Source organism: Rana temporaria, chromosome 7 (genome assembly GCF_905171775.1).
Source record: "Rana temporaria chromosome 7, aRanTem1.1, whole genome shotgun sequence".
In the NCBI taxonomy this organism is placed as follows: Eukaryota; Metazoa; Chordata; class Amphibia; order Anura; family Ranidae; genus Rana; species Rana temporaria.
The window spans coordinates 161580202-161598952 of NC_053495.1; the positions used below are offsets into that span (position 1 = coordinate 161580202).

General features: G+C 46.2%; 1 protein-coding gene across 2 annotated transcripts in view; it reads left to right on the plus strand.

Annotated features, from left to right (window-relative positions):
- Positions 1-1361: 1361 nt before the first annotated feature.
- The window catches only part of ABL2 (ABL proto-oncogene 2, non-receptor tyrosine kinase), a 92692-nt gene continuing 75302 nt past the window's right edge, over positions 1362-18751 (plus strand). For both annotated transcript variants that reach the window (XM_040360333.1, XM_040360334.1), the window contains exon 1: positions 1362-1875. In XM_040360333.1, coding sequence (XP_040216267.1) covers positions 1704-1875 — 172 coding nt within the window. In that variant the 5' untranslated portion in view covers positions 1362-1703. The remainder of the gene's footprint in view (positions 1876-18751) is intronic.

The window sequence follows — 18751 nt, forward strand, 5'->3', positions numbered from 1 at the left end:
TTTTCCGCCCTGTCCCCCTGGCGGCGCTGGCGCCGTAAGGCAAGTGCCCAACTTGCCTTGCGCTAGCGCCGGCCCTGTATGTAGGGTTCAATATTGAGTTGGCCCACCCTTTGCAGGTATAACAGCTTCAACTCTTCTGGGAAGGCCGTCCACAAGGTTTAGGAGTGTGTCTATGGGAATGTTTGATCATTCTTCCAGAAGCACATTTGTGAGGTCAAGTACTGATCTGGACGAGAAGACCTGGCTTGCAGTCTCCGATCTAATTCATCCCAAAGGTGTTCTATCGGGTTGAGGTCAGGATTCTGTGCAGAACAGTCAAGTTCATCCACCCTAAAGTCACTCATCCATGTCTTTATGGACCTTGCTTTGTGCACTGGTGTGCAGTCATGTTGGAACAAGAAGGGACCATCCCCAAACCGTTCCCACAAAGTTGGGAGCATGAAATTGTCTAGAATGACTTGGTATGCTGACGCCTTAAGAGTTCCCTTCACTAGAACTAAGGGGGCAAGCCCAACCCCTGAAAAACAACCCCACACCATAATCCCTTTTTTTGGTCCGTACTGGATTTAGATTGCATGGGTGTTCACACTTATGCGATCCGATTCCTGTACCATTTCACAGTTTGCATTGTGATCTGCTGACAAATTTGGGGGTGCCATTAACTTTACATTGACACACGCAGCGGTTCGCAGAACTCAGTGGGAACCACTATGCGATTCAGGTGCGATGCGGAAACCCACACTAGATTCGCAGGGTACTCGCATCGCACTAGTGTGAAGCAGGGTTACAATAAAGCTAGGTTCAAACTTATGCAATGCTGGAAACGCAGCGAATCCTATGTGTTTCCTGCATCACATTGTAATCGCACGGCGTCCATGCGATCTGCAGCAGTGTCAATATTAACAACACCCCGAAACAGATTGCAAACTGCAGTGTGATTGCCAGAATCGCACCTTTTGGTGTCAATGCGATGAGATTTTAGCCATGCAAACTGTATGGCTAAAAACGCACCTCACAGACATCGCATGTGATGTGCACAGGAATGTGGTGCGATTCCTGTGCGAATCATATGTCATGTCTGCACCGCACTCAGTTTAATAAATACATTTTTATAGTGGTCAGTACATCAGATCATGAAGGTTAATAGATTAGGAGGAAAGGAGGACAGATGGATCTGGCTCCAGCAGAGCTAGGGGTTCAGGGGATTAGGGATTGTATGATTTCTATGGAAATACACCACATACCAAAAAGTGGCATTTGGCAGACTGCAGTCCTAGGCAGTAATACCTCAAAGCGGACACTAGGTGGCGGATGGGGTTACAGGACGTGCACAGGAAGCTCTCAGGCCGCCATCTTTGTAGAGGGCTCCCGGCTCTGTGGAGAGAGGGCGCTCTGGGTATTCTTCGCTAATGACAGGGGGCGCTCTGGGCGGCTGCTGTCGCTTCTCGCTGGTTAATATGGCGGCGGCCTGGGCTGCGGCGGAGTCGCGGAGTCGCGGAGTCAGAGCCCGTGAATTAGGGATCTGAGGACCGCCGCCCGGCTGTCATCGTGAAGTGAGACCGGGAAGGGGGAAACGGGTCCTGCCAGGGGTGAGCCGTCCATAGAGCCGCCGGCCGCCGAGAGGATCATGTGACCGGCTCACCTGGGGCCATCCCGGTGGCTGTTGCTGCAAAGGCGGAGAAGCGGCTCAAGAAAGGCCGGGGATGGGCCAGCAGGTAGGCCGGGAGCCCCCCGGGGCACCGCCACCACCCAGAGGGAACCGGAGTACCGGGAGCAGACCGAGCCACCAACCGGGGACCACTGGGAGCCGCAGGAGAGAGCCGACCGGGAAGAGCAATCCTGACAACGCCGGCTTCAATATCTTCACCCAGCACGGTGAGTGTCACCGACACTGAGGGGTTCACCTCAGGGATAGACCGAGGGGTTCAAGTCAGGGACAGACCGAGGGGTTCAAGTCAGGGACAGACCGAGGGGTTCAAGTCAGGGACAGACCGAGGGGTTCAAGTCAGGGACAGACCGAGGGGTTTGCTTTAGCGACAGACCCGAGGGGTTCAGGTCAGCGACAGACCCGAGGGGTTCAGGTCAGCGACAGACCGAGGGGTTCACCTCAGGGACAGACCGAGGGGTTCACCTCAGGGACAGACCAAGGGGTTTGCTTTAGCGACAGACCCGAGGGGTTCAGGTCAGCGACAGACCCGAGGGGTTCAGGTCAGGGACAGACCCGAGGGGTTCAGGTCAGGGACAGACCGAGGGGTTCAGGTCAGGGACAGACCGAGGGGTTCAAGTCAGGGACAGACCGAGGGGTTCAAGTCAGGGACAGACCGAGGGGTTTGCTTTAGCGACAGACCCGAGGGGTTCAGGTCAGCGACAGACCCGAGGGGTTCAGGTCAGCGACAGACCGAGGGGTTCACCTCAGGGACAGACCGAGGGGTTCACCTCAGGGACAGACCAAGGGGTTTGCTTTAGCGACAGACCCGAGGGGTTCAGGTCAGCGACAGACCCGAGGGGTTCAGGTCAGGGACAGACCCGAGGGGTTCAGGTCAGGGACAGACCGAGGGGTTCAGGTCAGGGACAGACCGAGGGGTTCAAGTCAGGGACAGACCGAGGGGTTCAGGTCAGCGAGGGGTTCAGGTCAGCGAGGGGTTCAGGTCAGGGACGGACCCGAGGGGTTCAGGTCAGGGACGGACCCGAGGGGTTCAGGTCAGGGACGGACCCGAGGGGTTCAGGTCAGGGACGGACCCGAGGGGTTCAGGTCAGGGACGGACCCGAGGGGTTCAGGTCAGGGACGGACCCGAGGGGTTCAGGTCAGGGACGGACCCGAGGGGTTCAGGTCAGGGACGGACCCGAGGGTTGGCGCCAGGGAACGACTCGAGGGGTGGGCGCCAGGGAACGACTCGAGGGGTTGGCGCCAGGGAACGACTCGAGGGGTTGGCGTCAGAAACAATATATAGATCATATATATCATCTATTCTATAGACCAGTGACGGCGAACCTTGGCACCCCAGATGTTTTGTAACTACATTACCCATGATGCTCATCTACACTGCAGAGCATCATGGGAAATGTAATTCCAAAACATCTGGGGTGCCAAGGTTCGCCGTCACTGGTCTAATCCATGTATCCTATAATACAAATCACCAATACTATGATACAGGTCAGAAATACTAATTGCCAATACTTTAAACCTAGGTTCACTGATATGCGATGCGGGAATCGGAGCGAGTTCAGCGCCGGTTCCCGCATCTCGCCTGCAGGCAGTTCACACTGCTCTCTGCGGACCGCTGCGGGTGTCAATACAATGTTACTGTCACCCCCTGATCAGTTCACAGATCGCAGTGCCAACTGGGGATTCGGACAGGAATCGGATCACATGGGTGAGAACACCTGTGCAAGCCGATTCCAGTGCAGGGGGAATCCAATGCAACTGTATAGCTGAACTCGCACTTCAGACATGGCATGTGATGGGCACCTGTGTGGTCTGAGATTACACAAGTGTGACCCTGGGCTCATACTAATCGGCAATTCTATATTACATATCGGCAATCCTATAATACTTATTGCCAATGCAGTAATAAATCTCACCAATCACTGATGAGGATGTGTACTACTTATCACTTATATTAAATTACATGTCATTCATCATATACTAAATATCACCCATCAATGACTGGATGTAGCAGTCCTAGTTCAGTCACCAGGTCACCATGGCAACTGTAAAATTGTCTGGCAACCAGGCCATTGAATGCTATTGACATCTGTCCCTCTGATCGTTGCACTGGCCGCTCTGTCATCACTTCCTCCATCTGTTGTCACAATGTTCCCTCCTTCTATGCCAGGTCATTAGTGTCAGTCTGTTTCCTTACTCCTCCCCTTTTCCTTCCCCCTCCCCCTTGGAGGGTATCCAAAATAAACCTACTTACCTGCCCAGCAAACCTAGTATTGTCCAGATGCGATCCACCACACCCTGCCCGGGGTCCTCCAGCCAATGAGTGTCCCTGCACCCTCCTGAGATATGACAGGGATACTCAAGGAGTCTGCAGAGCAGGGACACATAGAGACAGGCTGGACTAGAATAGCAATGAGAATGTAAATAAAATAATATAAGCCCTGGTTCACACCAGTGTGACTTGCCATTCGATTTGACAGCATAAGATTAGTCGCACTCCATTTGTAACAATGGAATTTTAAAGTCTTTGAAAAACGTTCCTGCGCTATTTCTGTGCAATTTCACTGCGACTTGCATTGACATCTGAAGTCGCACTGATGGTCAGCTTTGAAGTCGTGCTGAAGTAGCGCAACTGCAAAGCCATACTGGTGTGAACCAAGGTTTACACACATCACGACATCATTATGTACTACATACAGTAAAACCTTGGTTTGAGAGTAACTTGGTTTGAGAACATTTTGCAAGACGAGCAAAACATTTTAATACATTTTGACTTGATATACAAGCAATGTCTTGATATAAGAGTAACGTCACGTCACAACTGAGTATATAAAAGAGAAGAGAGGAGACTCTAAGGCTGCATTCACACCTTAGCGTAGGTGATTTGCCGCGTATTGCGGCGACTTCATCAAATAGGCGTTTTGTCCCGCGATTTGCGACGACAAAACGCGACGTTTTAAACATTGTTTTTTGCTGGAGGGGTGATTTTTTACATGGTCGGCTATGCCCCGAACGCCGAAGCCGCCCAAAAAAAAGGGGTCCGGGACTTGTTTTGAGCTTCAGGCGTTTCGGCGTTCGGCGTGGACCATCTCCATAGCCGACCATGTAAAATCACCCCTCCAGCGTATTAGGGGCTGCTGCGGCGTCGCGCTTCAGGTGTATATACGCCTAGGTGTGAATGGAGCCTAAGTGTAGCAATATGGTTACATTTAATGACGGTACAACATTTAGCAACATATTGCTACACTTTAGAGGCGCCTCTCTTCTCTTTTATACTCTGTAGCTCCTGCTTTATTTTGCTTCTAATCCTTTTGTGGAGGCTTCAGTTTGTGGATGGACAGGTTATGTAATCATAAAATATCGCATTGCTATAATCTTTCTATATGGACTATAAACTGAAGTACCTATGAATAAATGGTTGTGGAACAAATCATTTGACTTTCCATTATTTCTTATGGGGAAGTTCGCTTTGATATACAAGTGCTTTGGATTATGGAACCAATTATGCTTGCAATCCAAGGTTTTACTGTATTCCTAATACTATGATACATGTCACCCATCATATAGTACAGCCCTCAAAATTTACACTCGCATTTTGCGAGTAAATTTTGAGGGCTGGCGAGTGTGGGCTGCCTGGGAGCAGGGGGGGGCGAGCAAGGAGAGGAGAGCAGAGTCGTCGCTGCAGCTGCTGTCGCCGCCGTGTTGTTCAAACCGCGGGGAACATTACAGCTTTCAATTCAATAGCTGTGTTCCCCGCTGCGTGGGTCATATACAGCCCCTCTCCCTTGTCCGGGCACCTTGATTGACAGATCACGCATCCCAGGATTGGATGGGTGATCTGTCTATCAAAGTTTCCCGAACAAGGGGGAGGGGCTGTATATGACCCACGCGGCAGGGAACACAGCTATTGAATTGAAAGCTGTAATGTTCCCCGCGGTTTGAACAACGCGGCGGCAGCTCCGGCTCCTCTCCTCTCCTACCCAGCACAGGTAGGCTGTAGGGGGAACTCTGGCTGCAGTGTGGTGGGGGGGAACTCTGGCTGCAAAATGGGGACATTTTGCTGCATTGGTAGACATGGGCAGGCTGCATTTTTGGGCATGGATAAAGTTGTTGTTAATATTTTTATAACTTAATTCTGCATAAAACATTTAAGTGTAATTTCATGAGATTTATGAGGGCGTGTCTAGGGGCGGCATTAGGGGCGGGGCATGGTAGCGGTTGGGCGGGGCAACTGGTGGCGAGTACGCCTTGAGGCCTGGCTAGTAGCTCAGGACTTGAAATTTTGAGCCCTGATATAGTACACATCACAATGACAGGATGTATATACTCCTATAGTAATATATTGGCAGTGACAATGTAAACAAAGATACTAGAATACTTCTCACCATTACTTTAATACATATCCTCCTGAAAATACCAGTTCCCTGACTGTGGTGACGATCCATGGGGCAGGGTACCCCAGTGTGGCACCTAGCTCTGGGTGAGATTTGTCCAGGCTTGTCCTATAGTACATATCCCCTATCACTGTGAGGATATACACAGAACAGCCATAACATTATGGCCACTGACAGGCAAATTGAGTAACGTTGACTATCTTGTTGCAATGGCACCTAAAAATCAGTGAGCTATATAAGGCAATAGGTGAACATGTTGTCTCTGAAGTTATGTGTTGAAAACAAACATGAACAAGCGTAAGGATTTAAGCAACTTTGACAACAGTCAAAGCCAAGAACGCCTTCATTGGACACTTGAGCATCATAACTGGACCACAGAGCAATGGAAGAAGGTGGCCTGGTCTGATGAATTTAAAGCGGAGGTCTGCAGCTGCTGACTTTGAATAAATGGACACCTACCTGTCCAGGGTGCCCGCAATGTCGGCAGCCTAAGCCGATCAATCTCTCGGCTGCCCCCGCTGACATCCTCGGTGAGGGAGTCAGGAAGTGAAGCGTTGCTGCTTCACTTCCCGGATCCCTACTGCGCATGCGCTGCACGTCCTTACTGGTCCCCGCTGTCTCCTGGGACCAGTGTGTTTCCCAGAAGACAGCGGGGGGGGGGGGGGCAAGTCTATGAGTCTATGCCCGGAAGTGGGTGCAAATACCTGTATTATACAGGTATCTGCACCCCCTCCCCCCTCAAAGGTGCTAAATGTGACACCGGAAGGGGGGGGGGCGGGGTTCCGAAAAGCAGAGGTTCACTTTTTGTGTGGACCTCCGTTTTAAGAATGTTTTGAGGTGTTGGCATCCAAATTCTCCAGACCTCAATCCAATAGAGCATCTATGGGATGTGTTGGAAAAACAGGTCCAATCCACGGAGCCCACACCTTGCAACTCACAGGAGTTAAAGGATCTGCTACTGATGGCTTGGTGCCAGATATCACTGCAAACCTTCATAGGTCTAGTGGAGTCCATGCCTCAATGGGTTCTCATGGGTAGTCCTAGTGTTACTGTATGGCTGATCAGTGTATTTACTCCTAGTACATATCCCCAATACTGTGAGGATGTACAGTGGGGAAAATAATAATTTCATCCCTTGCAGATTTTGTAAAATTGCCCACTTACAAAAAAATGAAGGGTCTATAATTTTTATCACCGGTGTATTTTAACCACTTAAGCCCCGGACCAAAATGCAGCTAAAGGCCCAGGCCAGGTTTTGCGATTCGGCACTGCGTCGCTTTAACGGACAATTGCGCGGTCGTGCGATGTGGCTCCCAAACAAAATTGGCGTTCTTTTTTTCCCACAAATAGAGCTTTCTTTTGGTGGCATTTGATCACCTCTGCGGTTTCTATTTTTTGCACTATAAACAAAAATAGAGCGACAGTTTTGAAAATATGCAATATTTTTTACTTTTTTCTATAATAAATATCCCCCAAAAAATATATATATATTAAAAAAAAAAAAAAAAAAAATCCTCAGTTTAGGCCGATACGTATTCTTCTACCTATTTTTGGTAAAAAAAAATAGCAATAAGCGTTTATCGGTTGGTTTGCGCAAAATGTATAGCGTTTACAAAATAGGGGATAGTTTTATTGCATTTTTATCATTTTTGTTTTTATTTTTTTACTACTAATGGCGACGATCAGCGTTTTTTTTTCCCCGTGACTGCGACATTATGGGTGACACTTCGGACATTTTTGACACATTTTTGGGACCATTGTCATTTTCACAGTAAAAAATGCATTTAAATTGCATTGTTTATTGTGAAAATGACAGTTGCAGTTTGGGAGTTAACCACAGGGGGCGCTGAAGGGGTTATGTTTCACCTAGTGTGTGTTTACAACTGTAGGGGGGTGTGGCTATAGGAGTGACATCATCGATTGTGTCCCCCTATAAAGGGGATGACACGATCGATGCAGCCGCCACAGTGAAGCACAGGGAAGCCGTGTTTACACGCGGCTCTCCCTGTTCTTCAGTTCCGGGGACCGATCGCCCGCGACCCACGGCTGGGTAGATGTACAGGACGTGCTGGTACGACCATCTGCCCAGCCGTGCCATTCTGTGGACGTATATATACAGTGGGCGGTCCTTAAGTGGTTAAATAAGACAGAAAATCAACCAAAATCCAGAAAAAAACAAATGATACAAGCTTTATAAATTGAGTTGCAGTTCAGTGAGTAAAATTATTATTTGATCCACAAGCAAAACACGACTTGGTACTTGGTGGAGAAGGTTTGCACACATCTCAGGAGGGATTTTGGTCCACTCTTCTTTAGAAATGTTCTCTAAATCCTTAAGGTTTCTTGGCTGTCACTTGGCACCTCGAAGTTTCAGCTCCCTCCATAAAATTTCTATAAGATTTAGGTCTGGAGACTGGCTAGGCTAATTCATGACCTTAATATGCTTCTTCTTGAGGCACTCCTTCATTGCTTTGGTGGTATGTTTTGGATCATTGTCATGCTGGAAGACCCATCTTCAGTGTTCTGGCTAAGGGAAGATTATTCTCATCCAAGATTTTACAATATATGGCCCCTCAATGTGGCAAAGTCGGCCTGTACTTTTAGCAGAGAAACGGCCCCAAAGCATAATGTTTCCACCTCTGTGCTTGACTGTAGGGATGGTGATCTTAGGGTCGTAGTCAGCATTTTTCTTCCTCCAAACAGGGCGAGTCCAGTTAATGCCAAAGAGCTCAATTTTGGTCTCATCTGACCACAGCACTTTCTCCCAATCCTTCTATGAATCATTTAGGTCAGGGATATGCAATTAGCGGACCTCCAGCTGTTGCAAAACTACAAGTCCCATCATGCTTCTGACTCTGGTGTCATGCTTGTGGCTGAGTCTTGCTATGCCTCATGGGAATTGTAGTTCTGCAACAGCTGGAGGTCCGCTAATTGCATATCCCCGATTTAGGTGTTTATTGGCAAACTTCAGATGGCCTGTTCATGTGCCTTCTTGAGGAGGGGGACCTTGCGGGTGATCCAGGGTTTGACAAATGTGCTTGGAATCTAGGAGCCAGCTAAAAGTTAGGAGCTAAAAAACGCACCCCGTCCCGCCAATCTCGCGAGCAGAAGCGAACGCATATGTAAACCGTATTCAAACCACACATGTGAGGTATCGCCGGCGATTGGTAGAGCGAGAGCAATAATTCTAGCCCTAGACCTCCTCTGTAACTGTACAATTTTTTAAACGTCGCCTATGGAGATTTTAAAGGGTAAAAGTTTGTCGCCATTCCACGAGCAGGCGCAATTTTGAAGCGTGACATGTTGGGTATCAATTTACTTGGCGTAACATTATCTTTCACAATATAAAAAAAAATTGGGCTTACTTTACTGTTTTTAATTAAAAAAAGTGTATTTTTTTCCCCCAAAAAAAGTGCGCTTGTAAGACCGCTGCGCAAATACGGTGTGACAGAAAGTATTGCAACAACCGCCATTTTATTCTCTAGGGTGTAAGAATAAAAAAAATATATATAATGTTTGGGGGCTCTAATTAGAGGGAAGGAGATGAAAAACACATTAGAACTGCTGTTTTGCTACATGTAATGTAACTACTTGTAATGCCAACGGCCACCACAAGATGGCGCCAGTTTACAGAAGGAAGCTTAGGCCTGCAGAAGGCGGCAAAGCTGCGGCCTTAATTTCCGACCCGCGCAGCTGGTAATTAAAGCTGCGGCCTTCTGCAGGCCTAAGCTTCCTTCCGTGAAGGCCGCGGCTTCAATTACCGGCTGGCCCGCGTCGGCCGGTAATTGAGGCCGCGGCCTTCTGCAGGCCTAAGCTTCCCCAGGCGCCAGGTCACAATTTCTTGTCGCAATTGCGACCAGGCGCCTGGATTTTGACGAGCCCTGGGGTGATCCATAATGACGTTTTGTGTTACCAGTGGTTTGTTTGGTGACTGTGGTCCCAACTGCCTTGAGATCATTTACTAGTTCTGGGCTGATCCCTCACTTTTCTCATGATCATCCTTACAACATGAGGCAAAATCTTGCATGGAGCTCCAGACCGAGGCGTTTTGATGGTTGGTTTGTATTTCTTCCATTTGCGAAAAATTGCTCCAACAGTTGTCTCACCAAGCTTCGTCTCACCAAGCTTCGTCTCACCAAGCTTCGTCTCACCAAGCTTCGTCTCACCAAGCTTCGTCTCACCAAGCTTCGTCTCACCAAGCTTCGTCTCACCAAGCTTCGTCTCACCAAGCTTCTTGCTGATGGTCTTGTAGCCCATTCCAGCCTTGTGCAGGTCTACAATGTCCCTGACATCTTTTAACAGCTCCTTGGTCTTGCCCATGGTGGTGAGGGTTGAATGGAAGAAAGATTCTGTGGACAGGTTTCTTTTGTACACACAACGAGTTGTCATTAGGAGCACCACCTTAAATTGACAGGACTAATCTATGTACCACATGAGCACCTACCGTAGTCAGTCTGTGGAAGCCAGAATTTTTGGTGGTTGGTAGGGGATCAAATCTTTATTTAAAGGGGTTGTAAAGGCTCATGTTTTTTATGCATTAAGGTGAAAAAAAACACCTGGCAGTCACCAGCCCCCCGTTTTACTTACCTGAGCCCCTTCATCTCCTCGGCGCTTCCCCGCCATCCTTCTCTCCATGAGTCCCGGATTTAATTGGATAGATTGATAGCAGCACAGCCGTTGGCTCTCGCTGCTGTCAATCAAATCCAATGACGCGGGTGCCGAGTCATACACTAGGCGTCTATGGACGCCGAATGAGTGACTCAGGAGCGTGCGCGCGCAAGATAACCCCCTCCAGAGAGCGCTTCTACTAGGGGGTTCTCTATTGCGCGGAGGAGCTGCGACAGCCGCAAGGGGCCCCAGAAGAGGATGTTCGGGGCCACTCTGTGCAAAAAGAGCTGCACAGTAGGGGTAAGTATGATATGTTTGTTTTGTTTTATTTTATTTTTTTAAACCGAACCTTTAGTATCACTTTAAGGCCCCAGTAATGATCCGCCTCTGTATGCTCAGCGGGGATTGCTCCGTTGATCTCCGCTGAGCCAGCAGGTGGACAGGGCGGTCCCAGCACACTGTGCAGGGACCAGGGTGGTCTTTTCTCCGCTCTCCCCTATGGGAGGATCGGATGAACACGGACCGTCTGTCTGTGTTCATCCGATTCACAGACGGAAGTAAAAATTGGGTTTTCTTCCGTCTGCAGAATCGGATCATTGCGGAGGCGAACGAGATCGGGTGTCAGCGGATGTTGATCCGCTGACACCCACAATCTCATAGGGATCAATGTTTTTTTTCTTTTTCATCCGCAAACGGATTGATGAAAAAGCGGAGGTGTGAAAGGGCTCAATTTTATAATTGTATCATGTTTTTTTTATTTTTTCTGGATTTTGGTTAACATTCTGGCTCTATCATTTAAAATACACCTATGATAACAATTATAGACTGATCATTTGTAACCGGGAAAACTTCCAAAATCTGCAGGGGATCAAATAATTAATTTCCCCACTGTACAGTTTATACTCCTATAGTAAATATACGAGATCATGAGAAGGTATAGGGGCTTCCTTCCATTGCTGACCTCTTCTTGGGGGAATACTGCTTTCTTGTCTGTCACTCTGATTCTTTGGCTTCACCCCCAAATCTCTTACCTGGATCAAATATAGGCCTACGAAGTTCTAGGTTTTCCTGTAAATGGGTCTGGAGGAGAGCATGAGAACATAAAGGGCGCGGTCTTTTTTGTTTTTTCTTTTTATAATTATTTTTTCAGTTATTTCAATAGCGCCTCTTTCCTCTGAGAATTCAAAGCTCTTTATCTGATGTTGGGACAGAAGGTGAGGCATCCTTGGGGTAGACGGGAGCTAATGAATCTACGAACATGTCTTTGGAGTGTGGGAGGAAACCCATACAACTTGCAAACTCCATGGGGTTGATTTACTAAAACTGGAGAGTGCAAAATCTGGTGGTTAAATGATTTATATGCAGATCTGCACCAGATTTTGCACTCTCCAGATTTGGACTGGGTTCACACTTATGCAAATTGGATGTGGATTTCCCCGCATCCAATTCCCATGACTGGAGACCGTGACCAACTCCCAATAGAGACGGTTCGCACACCTCCAGGGTGGCCACGTTCCGCACTGGAAAAGGGTTCGAATTCAGGCAAACATTCGGACCTGATTGGCCTCTGAAATGGAGAACAGGGATGCACCGGACCCCCTGCTGTGAGCCGCGGCCGTAGCTAGTGTGGACCCAGCCTTAGTAAATAACCTCTGTGTCCTGACCAGGACTCACACTGAGGACCCCAGTGCTACAAGGCAGAAGTGCTAACCATTAAGCCTTTTTAATCTGTAAAGTCTTATAGTCTTTAGCTTCCATCATCTTCAGTGGTTGTAGGTTTAGGAAGGTGCAGGTTGAGGGACAATATTTCAGCTACTAAACAAGGAATACCACACTTTGTTATATGACAGTAATTAAGCTACATGCATAAGTGAGGGGAAAACAGATTTTCATTATAACAAGCCATAGGGATTCTCATCATTCTCCCATACAGCATTGGGATTATGAGTGGGAGAATCTGGTTGCTAGGACAACAGTACCCTTTAGTGATTGCATTATACTGTAAGAATGTGGTGTACTTGCTTTATTAATACAGGACTCCCCAAGGGTGATGTGTCCTGTCCCTGTGAGTCCTGTTTGTAGTATACATGGTGTACCAAAAGTCTGGATCCATAGGCCTCCAAGTATTAGAAGTCATCATTTCCATCTCTATGAAATGCATCTGGTCCAGGGACTGTGTGTGGAATGTTGTGCATTCTTACAACAGCGGGACCTCATATTATTATTTTTTTGATAGAGCCTCATTTTATCTCTATGGTAGTGTTAATGATACAATACATGTTACCGATGTGAAATCAATCCAAACCGGATGGCTGAGGGCCATTTTCAAACTGATCCACAGCTGATGGTGTGGGTGGGGATATTCAGTGACAGATTAATTGGACCATATTTCTTTGATGGTAAAGTAACAGAGAGCTTACCTCTGTACTTTACAATCTTTTATCTCGCTTAGATGACATTCTATTGCTCATATTTCATAAAATATGGTGTCCGCAAGATAGTAAAAAAGAGGAAGAATTCAGCGCTGGATTAATAAGAACAACAATAAGAAAAAATAATATAATGCAAGCCAACACTGAAGGATCAATTCAAATAAAAAGTCCCAAAACAGATTCAATAACAAAAAGTGCAGCGCAAACAAAAATTTAAACATATAATAGCATCATAAGTATATTCAAAAAAGAGTCCATAAAGTGCACTGGTGAAAAGAAGAGGAAATCTAATAGTACTCCAATCCAATCGTGACTGCGTGCAAAATTCCAAGATCAGTGACCCACAGGACAGATCCTCCACCAGAATTTATAGATGGCCTCTCACCTGAACTATTCGACCCATGGCTAGGTCACAAAGCATAAAACTCAAAAAAGCATCCAGATCTCACACAGGGATAACAATCAGCAGGCAGCTCAGCAGTTCCCCAGATCCACGGAATGATGAGAAGTTTATGCAAATACAGAAAAGGGAAAGACTAGTGCTCTCTGTATGGCAAAAACGTTTATTTAAAACAAAGGTTAAAAGACTCACAATTACTGACACTCATGGCCGAGTGTGTAGCAAAATAGCATGTCCCGGGTCTCCAGACATCCGGATACTCAGGCAGCACACGGATCAGATAGTAGGTGGCGATCGCGGGTGACGTCACGTGACTCCTCCCCCTCGTACGCGTTACGTCCCAGTAGGCGGGACTTCATCAGCGTGATAGTGCCCCAACAAATTTTGATATTGCTCTAAGAAATATTTGAATCAAACTTTTCCACACAGGTTGACCAAAATGTGAGACCCAGTGGAATGGCCTCCTACTTCATAAACTCTAAGGCTTACCTATAGGTACAGTAAATATCTCCTAAACATGCACCATTTAGGAAATATTTACTTTAGATGCAGCCAGTAACGTCACCAGCGCATGCGCTCTAAAGGAACGGCATACCCGTGCTGTTTCTTTAGAGCCACGCCGTAAACAGCAACTCCCATACGCATGTGACGTCATCGTGTCTCGGCCATTTATATCACCGAAACACGCAAACCTGGGAGAAAGACAGGTGAAGACTGAAGCGCCTTCAGCAGTGACAGGCAAGTCTGCCATAATGTGGTAATTTGCGATCCAGACTTTTGGGGCACTCTGTATATCGTGCCACAGAGAATAGGTGGTGAAGAAGTTGAACAATACATTCACAATACCTTACAGCATAGGTGTCCAACTCAATTTCATCCGAATTTAAGCCGAGGGCAAAGCATGGACCAGCTAGCTACATGATCGGGCAAAAGCAGAATATACTATGGCAGAGGCGTCAAACTCCATTTCATTGCGGGCCGCATCAGCATTATGGTTTTCCCTTAAAGGGTTGGTTGTACCTGTGAGACTAGAAGCCCAGAGCACCCCCCCCCCCCTTACGTCGGATGTCGAGAGCCCCCCACCATTAGAAGTCAAGATTTCTATATTTGTATTATTGATGGCGTCTATATTGTTTAACCACTTGCTTACTGGCCCATAGTCAAAAGACGTCCTGTTTTTAAAGATGGATATCTCGAGAATGGCAGCAGCTGCTGCCACAAACGAGGTATCCATCTTTAGTGTGCGCGGTCCTGTAAACGATAACGGCGGTCTCCGCGCCGTGAGATCGCCGTTATCGGTGGCGGGAGAGGGCCCTCCCGCGCCCTCCGCCGCTTACCAGAGCCATCGTTGGCGGCGGAGGCGATCGGGACCGTTCGGCTGGTGACTGGGGACGAGACTGAAGGAAAAGTCTCCTTCACCCGTCCCCATAGCTCTGCTGGGCGGAAGTGACGTCAAACTGTCAGTCCCGCCCAGCCTCTTAAAGCAACATTATTTTTTTTTTTTTTTGTCATTTGAAAAAATTACATTTTCAATTTTTTTTTTTTTTCTTGCATTTTAGTCTAAATATGAGATCTGAGGTCTTTTTGACCCCAAAACTCATATTTAAGAGTACCTGTCATGCTTTTTTCTATTACAAGGGATGTTTACATTCCTTGTAATAGGAATAAAAGTGATCAATTTTTTTTTATTATTTCAGTGTAAAAAAATTATAAACTAAATAAAAATAAATAAGAAAACAAAAATGTATTTATTTTTTAAAACGCCCCGTCCCGACGAGCTCGCGCACAGAAGCGAACGCATATGCGAGTAGCGCCCGCATATGAAAACGGTGTTCAAACCACACAAGTGAGGTATCGCCGCGATCGTTAGATCGTTATAATTCTAGCCCTAGACCTACTCTGTAGCTCAAAAAATGCAACCTGTAGAATTTTTTAAACGTCGCCTATCGAGATTTTTAAGGGTAAAAGTTTGACGCCATGCCACGAGCGGGCGCAATTTTTAAGCATGACATGTTTGGTATCATTTTACTCGGCGTAACATTATCTTTCACAATATATAAAAAAATTGGGCAAAATTAATTGTTGTCTTATTTTTTAATTCAAAAAAGTGTTTTTTTTCAAAAAAAGTGCGCTTGTAAGACCGTTGCGCAAATACGGTGTGACAAAAGTATTGCAATGACTGCCATTTTATTCTCTAGGGTGTTAGAAAAAAAAAAAAAAAAAAATATATATATATATATATATATATATATATATATATATATATATATATATATATATATATATATATATATATATATATATATATATATATATATATAATGTTTTGGGGGTTTTAAGTAATTTTCTAGCAAAAAAAAACTGTTTTAGTCTCGTAAACACCGAATCTGAAAAACAGGCTCGGTAAGCAAGTGGTTAAATTGAGAAGTCCATCTCGTATGTATATAAATCTACATGGCTGAATACATCCCATAAATTGGTTCACCAAAGAAGAGCTAAGTTTGTGTGTTATGTTTTTCTGTAGTTTTGATTGCTTCAGTCCTGCAATAGAATAGTAGTGGGACCTTCTCACCTCGATCTTGTGGAGGTGCAAAGATGGTAATCGGTCCATATACAAAAGATATGTGCATCTTTAGCATCTGAGTTTGTCTCTGCATTCGAGTTCCTTGCTCTACGTACCCGCTGCCTCTGTTGTGTATGACTCCCACTCTCCCTGTTGAATTTTTAATTTATGGAAAAAGCAACAGCCGGAGTAGAGGAGGAATAGGAGGAATGCATAATGCAAAAAACAAACTCCATAGCAGATGAGAACTTGCTATTACGCTAGATCTGTAAGAAGGAGGTGGCCAGCCCACTAAAGTCCACCTAAAAAAAAAATTCTGTACTGTCATTTTAACTACTTGAGCTCCGGAAGATTTGACCCCCTTTATGACCAGTCCATGTTTTGCCATTCAGCACTAGTGGTTGTAAACCCTTTTAGCTGGATTCAGAAAGATTTACGCCGGTGTATCAGTAGATACGCCGACGTAACTCTGAATCTGCGCCGTTGTAAGTTTAAGTGTATTCTCAAACTGAGATACACCTAAACCTAGTTAAGATACGACAGCCTTCGTTGTCGTATCTTAGGGTGCAATATTAAGGCTGGCCTCTAGGTGGCGCTTCCGTTGAGTTCGGCGTAGAATATGTAAATCCCTAGATACGCCGATTCACGAACGTACGTGCGCCTGTCGCAGTAAAGATACGCCGTTTACGTAAGGCGTTTTCCGGCGTAAAGTTATTCCATCAAATAGCTGGCCTAGTCAATGTTAAGTATGGCCGTCGTTCCCGCGTCGCAATTAGAAAATTTTACGTTGTTTGCGTAAGTCGTACGTGAATAGGGCTGGACGTAATTTACGTTCACGTCGAAACCAATACGTCCTTGCGGCGTACTTTGGAGCAATGCACACTGGGATATGTACACGAACAGCGCATGCGCCGTTCGTAAAAAAACTTCAATCATGTCGGGTCACGAGTAATTTACATAAAACACGCCCCCCCATCCTCATTTGAATTGGGCGCGCTTACGCCGGCCACATTTACGCTACGCCGCCGTAAGTTAGGAGGCAAGTACTTTGTGAATACAGTACTTACATCTCTGACTTAAGGCGGCGTAGCGTAAATACGATGCTCTACGCCGCCTTAAAGATGCGGCGCCCTACTTGAATCTGGCCATTTGTATGGACTTCTACCTATAGGTAAGCCTAGAATAAGGCTTACCTATAGGTAGTGGAAATATCTCCTAAACATGCGCCGTTTAGGAGATATTTCACTTGTAGTCCGCCAAAAATGCTAACGGCGAATGCACGGGGAAGAAACAAAATTAAGTGCAATTTCTTCCCTAGCCTTTGTCGTTAATGGTGGCTCCCGTGGGCATGCGCGGGAGTGACGCCATGCGGCTCTGGCAACTCACAGACCCGGAGTCCACGACACGGAAGGAGGGGCCAGAAGATGGACGCTGCCGACACAGGGGACATTGCTGGATTCTTTTGCAGGTAAGTGTCACATAATGGGCTAGTATGCAATGCATACTAGCCCATTATGCTTTTCATTTGCAGACAGCAAAAGAGGAAGTAAAACCCACCAGGGTTTACTTCCTCTTTAACTGGCAATTGCGCTGTCATGCAATACTGTACGCAAATTACATTTATTTCATTTTTTTTTCTGCACAAAGAAATAGGGATCGACCGATATCGTTTTTTTCGTGCCGATACGGTACTGATATTTCGGCTACCTCTTCTGCCCATAGCCGATATTTTGTAATTTTTTTTTTTTTTTTAAACTGTAAATTTACATTTTTTTTTTCTTTGTTATTTATCACTGTTATTTCTGTCACAAGGAATGTCAACATCCCTTGTGACCGTAATAGGCATGTAAGAGGTACTCTTTATGGAGGAATTGGGGGTTTAGAAGACCCCAAAACCTTCCTCTGCACTTCAAGGTATTCAAAATGTCAAGATCTGTGTTTTTGAATACTTTATTTTTTAAAACTGGTGCCTTTAAGATGCCAGTAACCTGGCAAGTAATGTCATGCCACCGCTTCCGAATTACTAGATTAGTTCGGCCAGCCGGCGGATGTGCCGGCTGGTTGCTCAGGCCTCCCGGTGGGACGAGCGGCAGGGGGAGATAACGTCCCCTCCCGCTGCTGGTAATAACAGCCGAGTGGCTGCTAAGCCGCATCGGTTGTTATTGCAGTAAAGCCACCTGCTCTAAAGAACGGTAACGGCTACATACATCACCCCAGGTAAAACCCCTTGAAGCAATATTGGTAATATTTTGACCGATACTTCGGAAAAAAAAAAAAAAGTGACTATCGACTGCACCAATAATCGGTCGATCCCTACAAAGAAAGCTTTCTTTTGATATTTGATCACCACTGGGCTTTTTTTAGTATATAAACGAAAAAGACCAATTTCTTAAAAAACAAAAAAACAACAATATTTGTAAAACATATTCAATAAAAATTTAATTTCTTCATAAATTTAGGCCAAAATGTATTTTGCTACATGTAAGTGTATATTGGTTTGTGTGAAAGTTATATCGTCTATAAACTATAGTAAAAATACTGAAACTTAGAGCCGGTTCACATAGGGGCAACTCGTCAGCCGCCTGACAAGTCGCTCTCCGTTCTGCACTATGGAACCGTTCTATTAGGAGAGACTCAGGTCGCTCCGACTTAGAAAAAGGTTCCTGGACGACTTCAGGGCGACTTGCA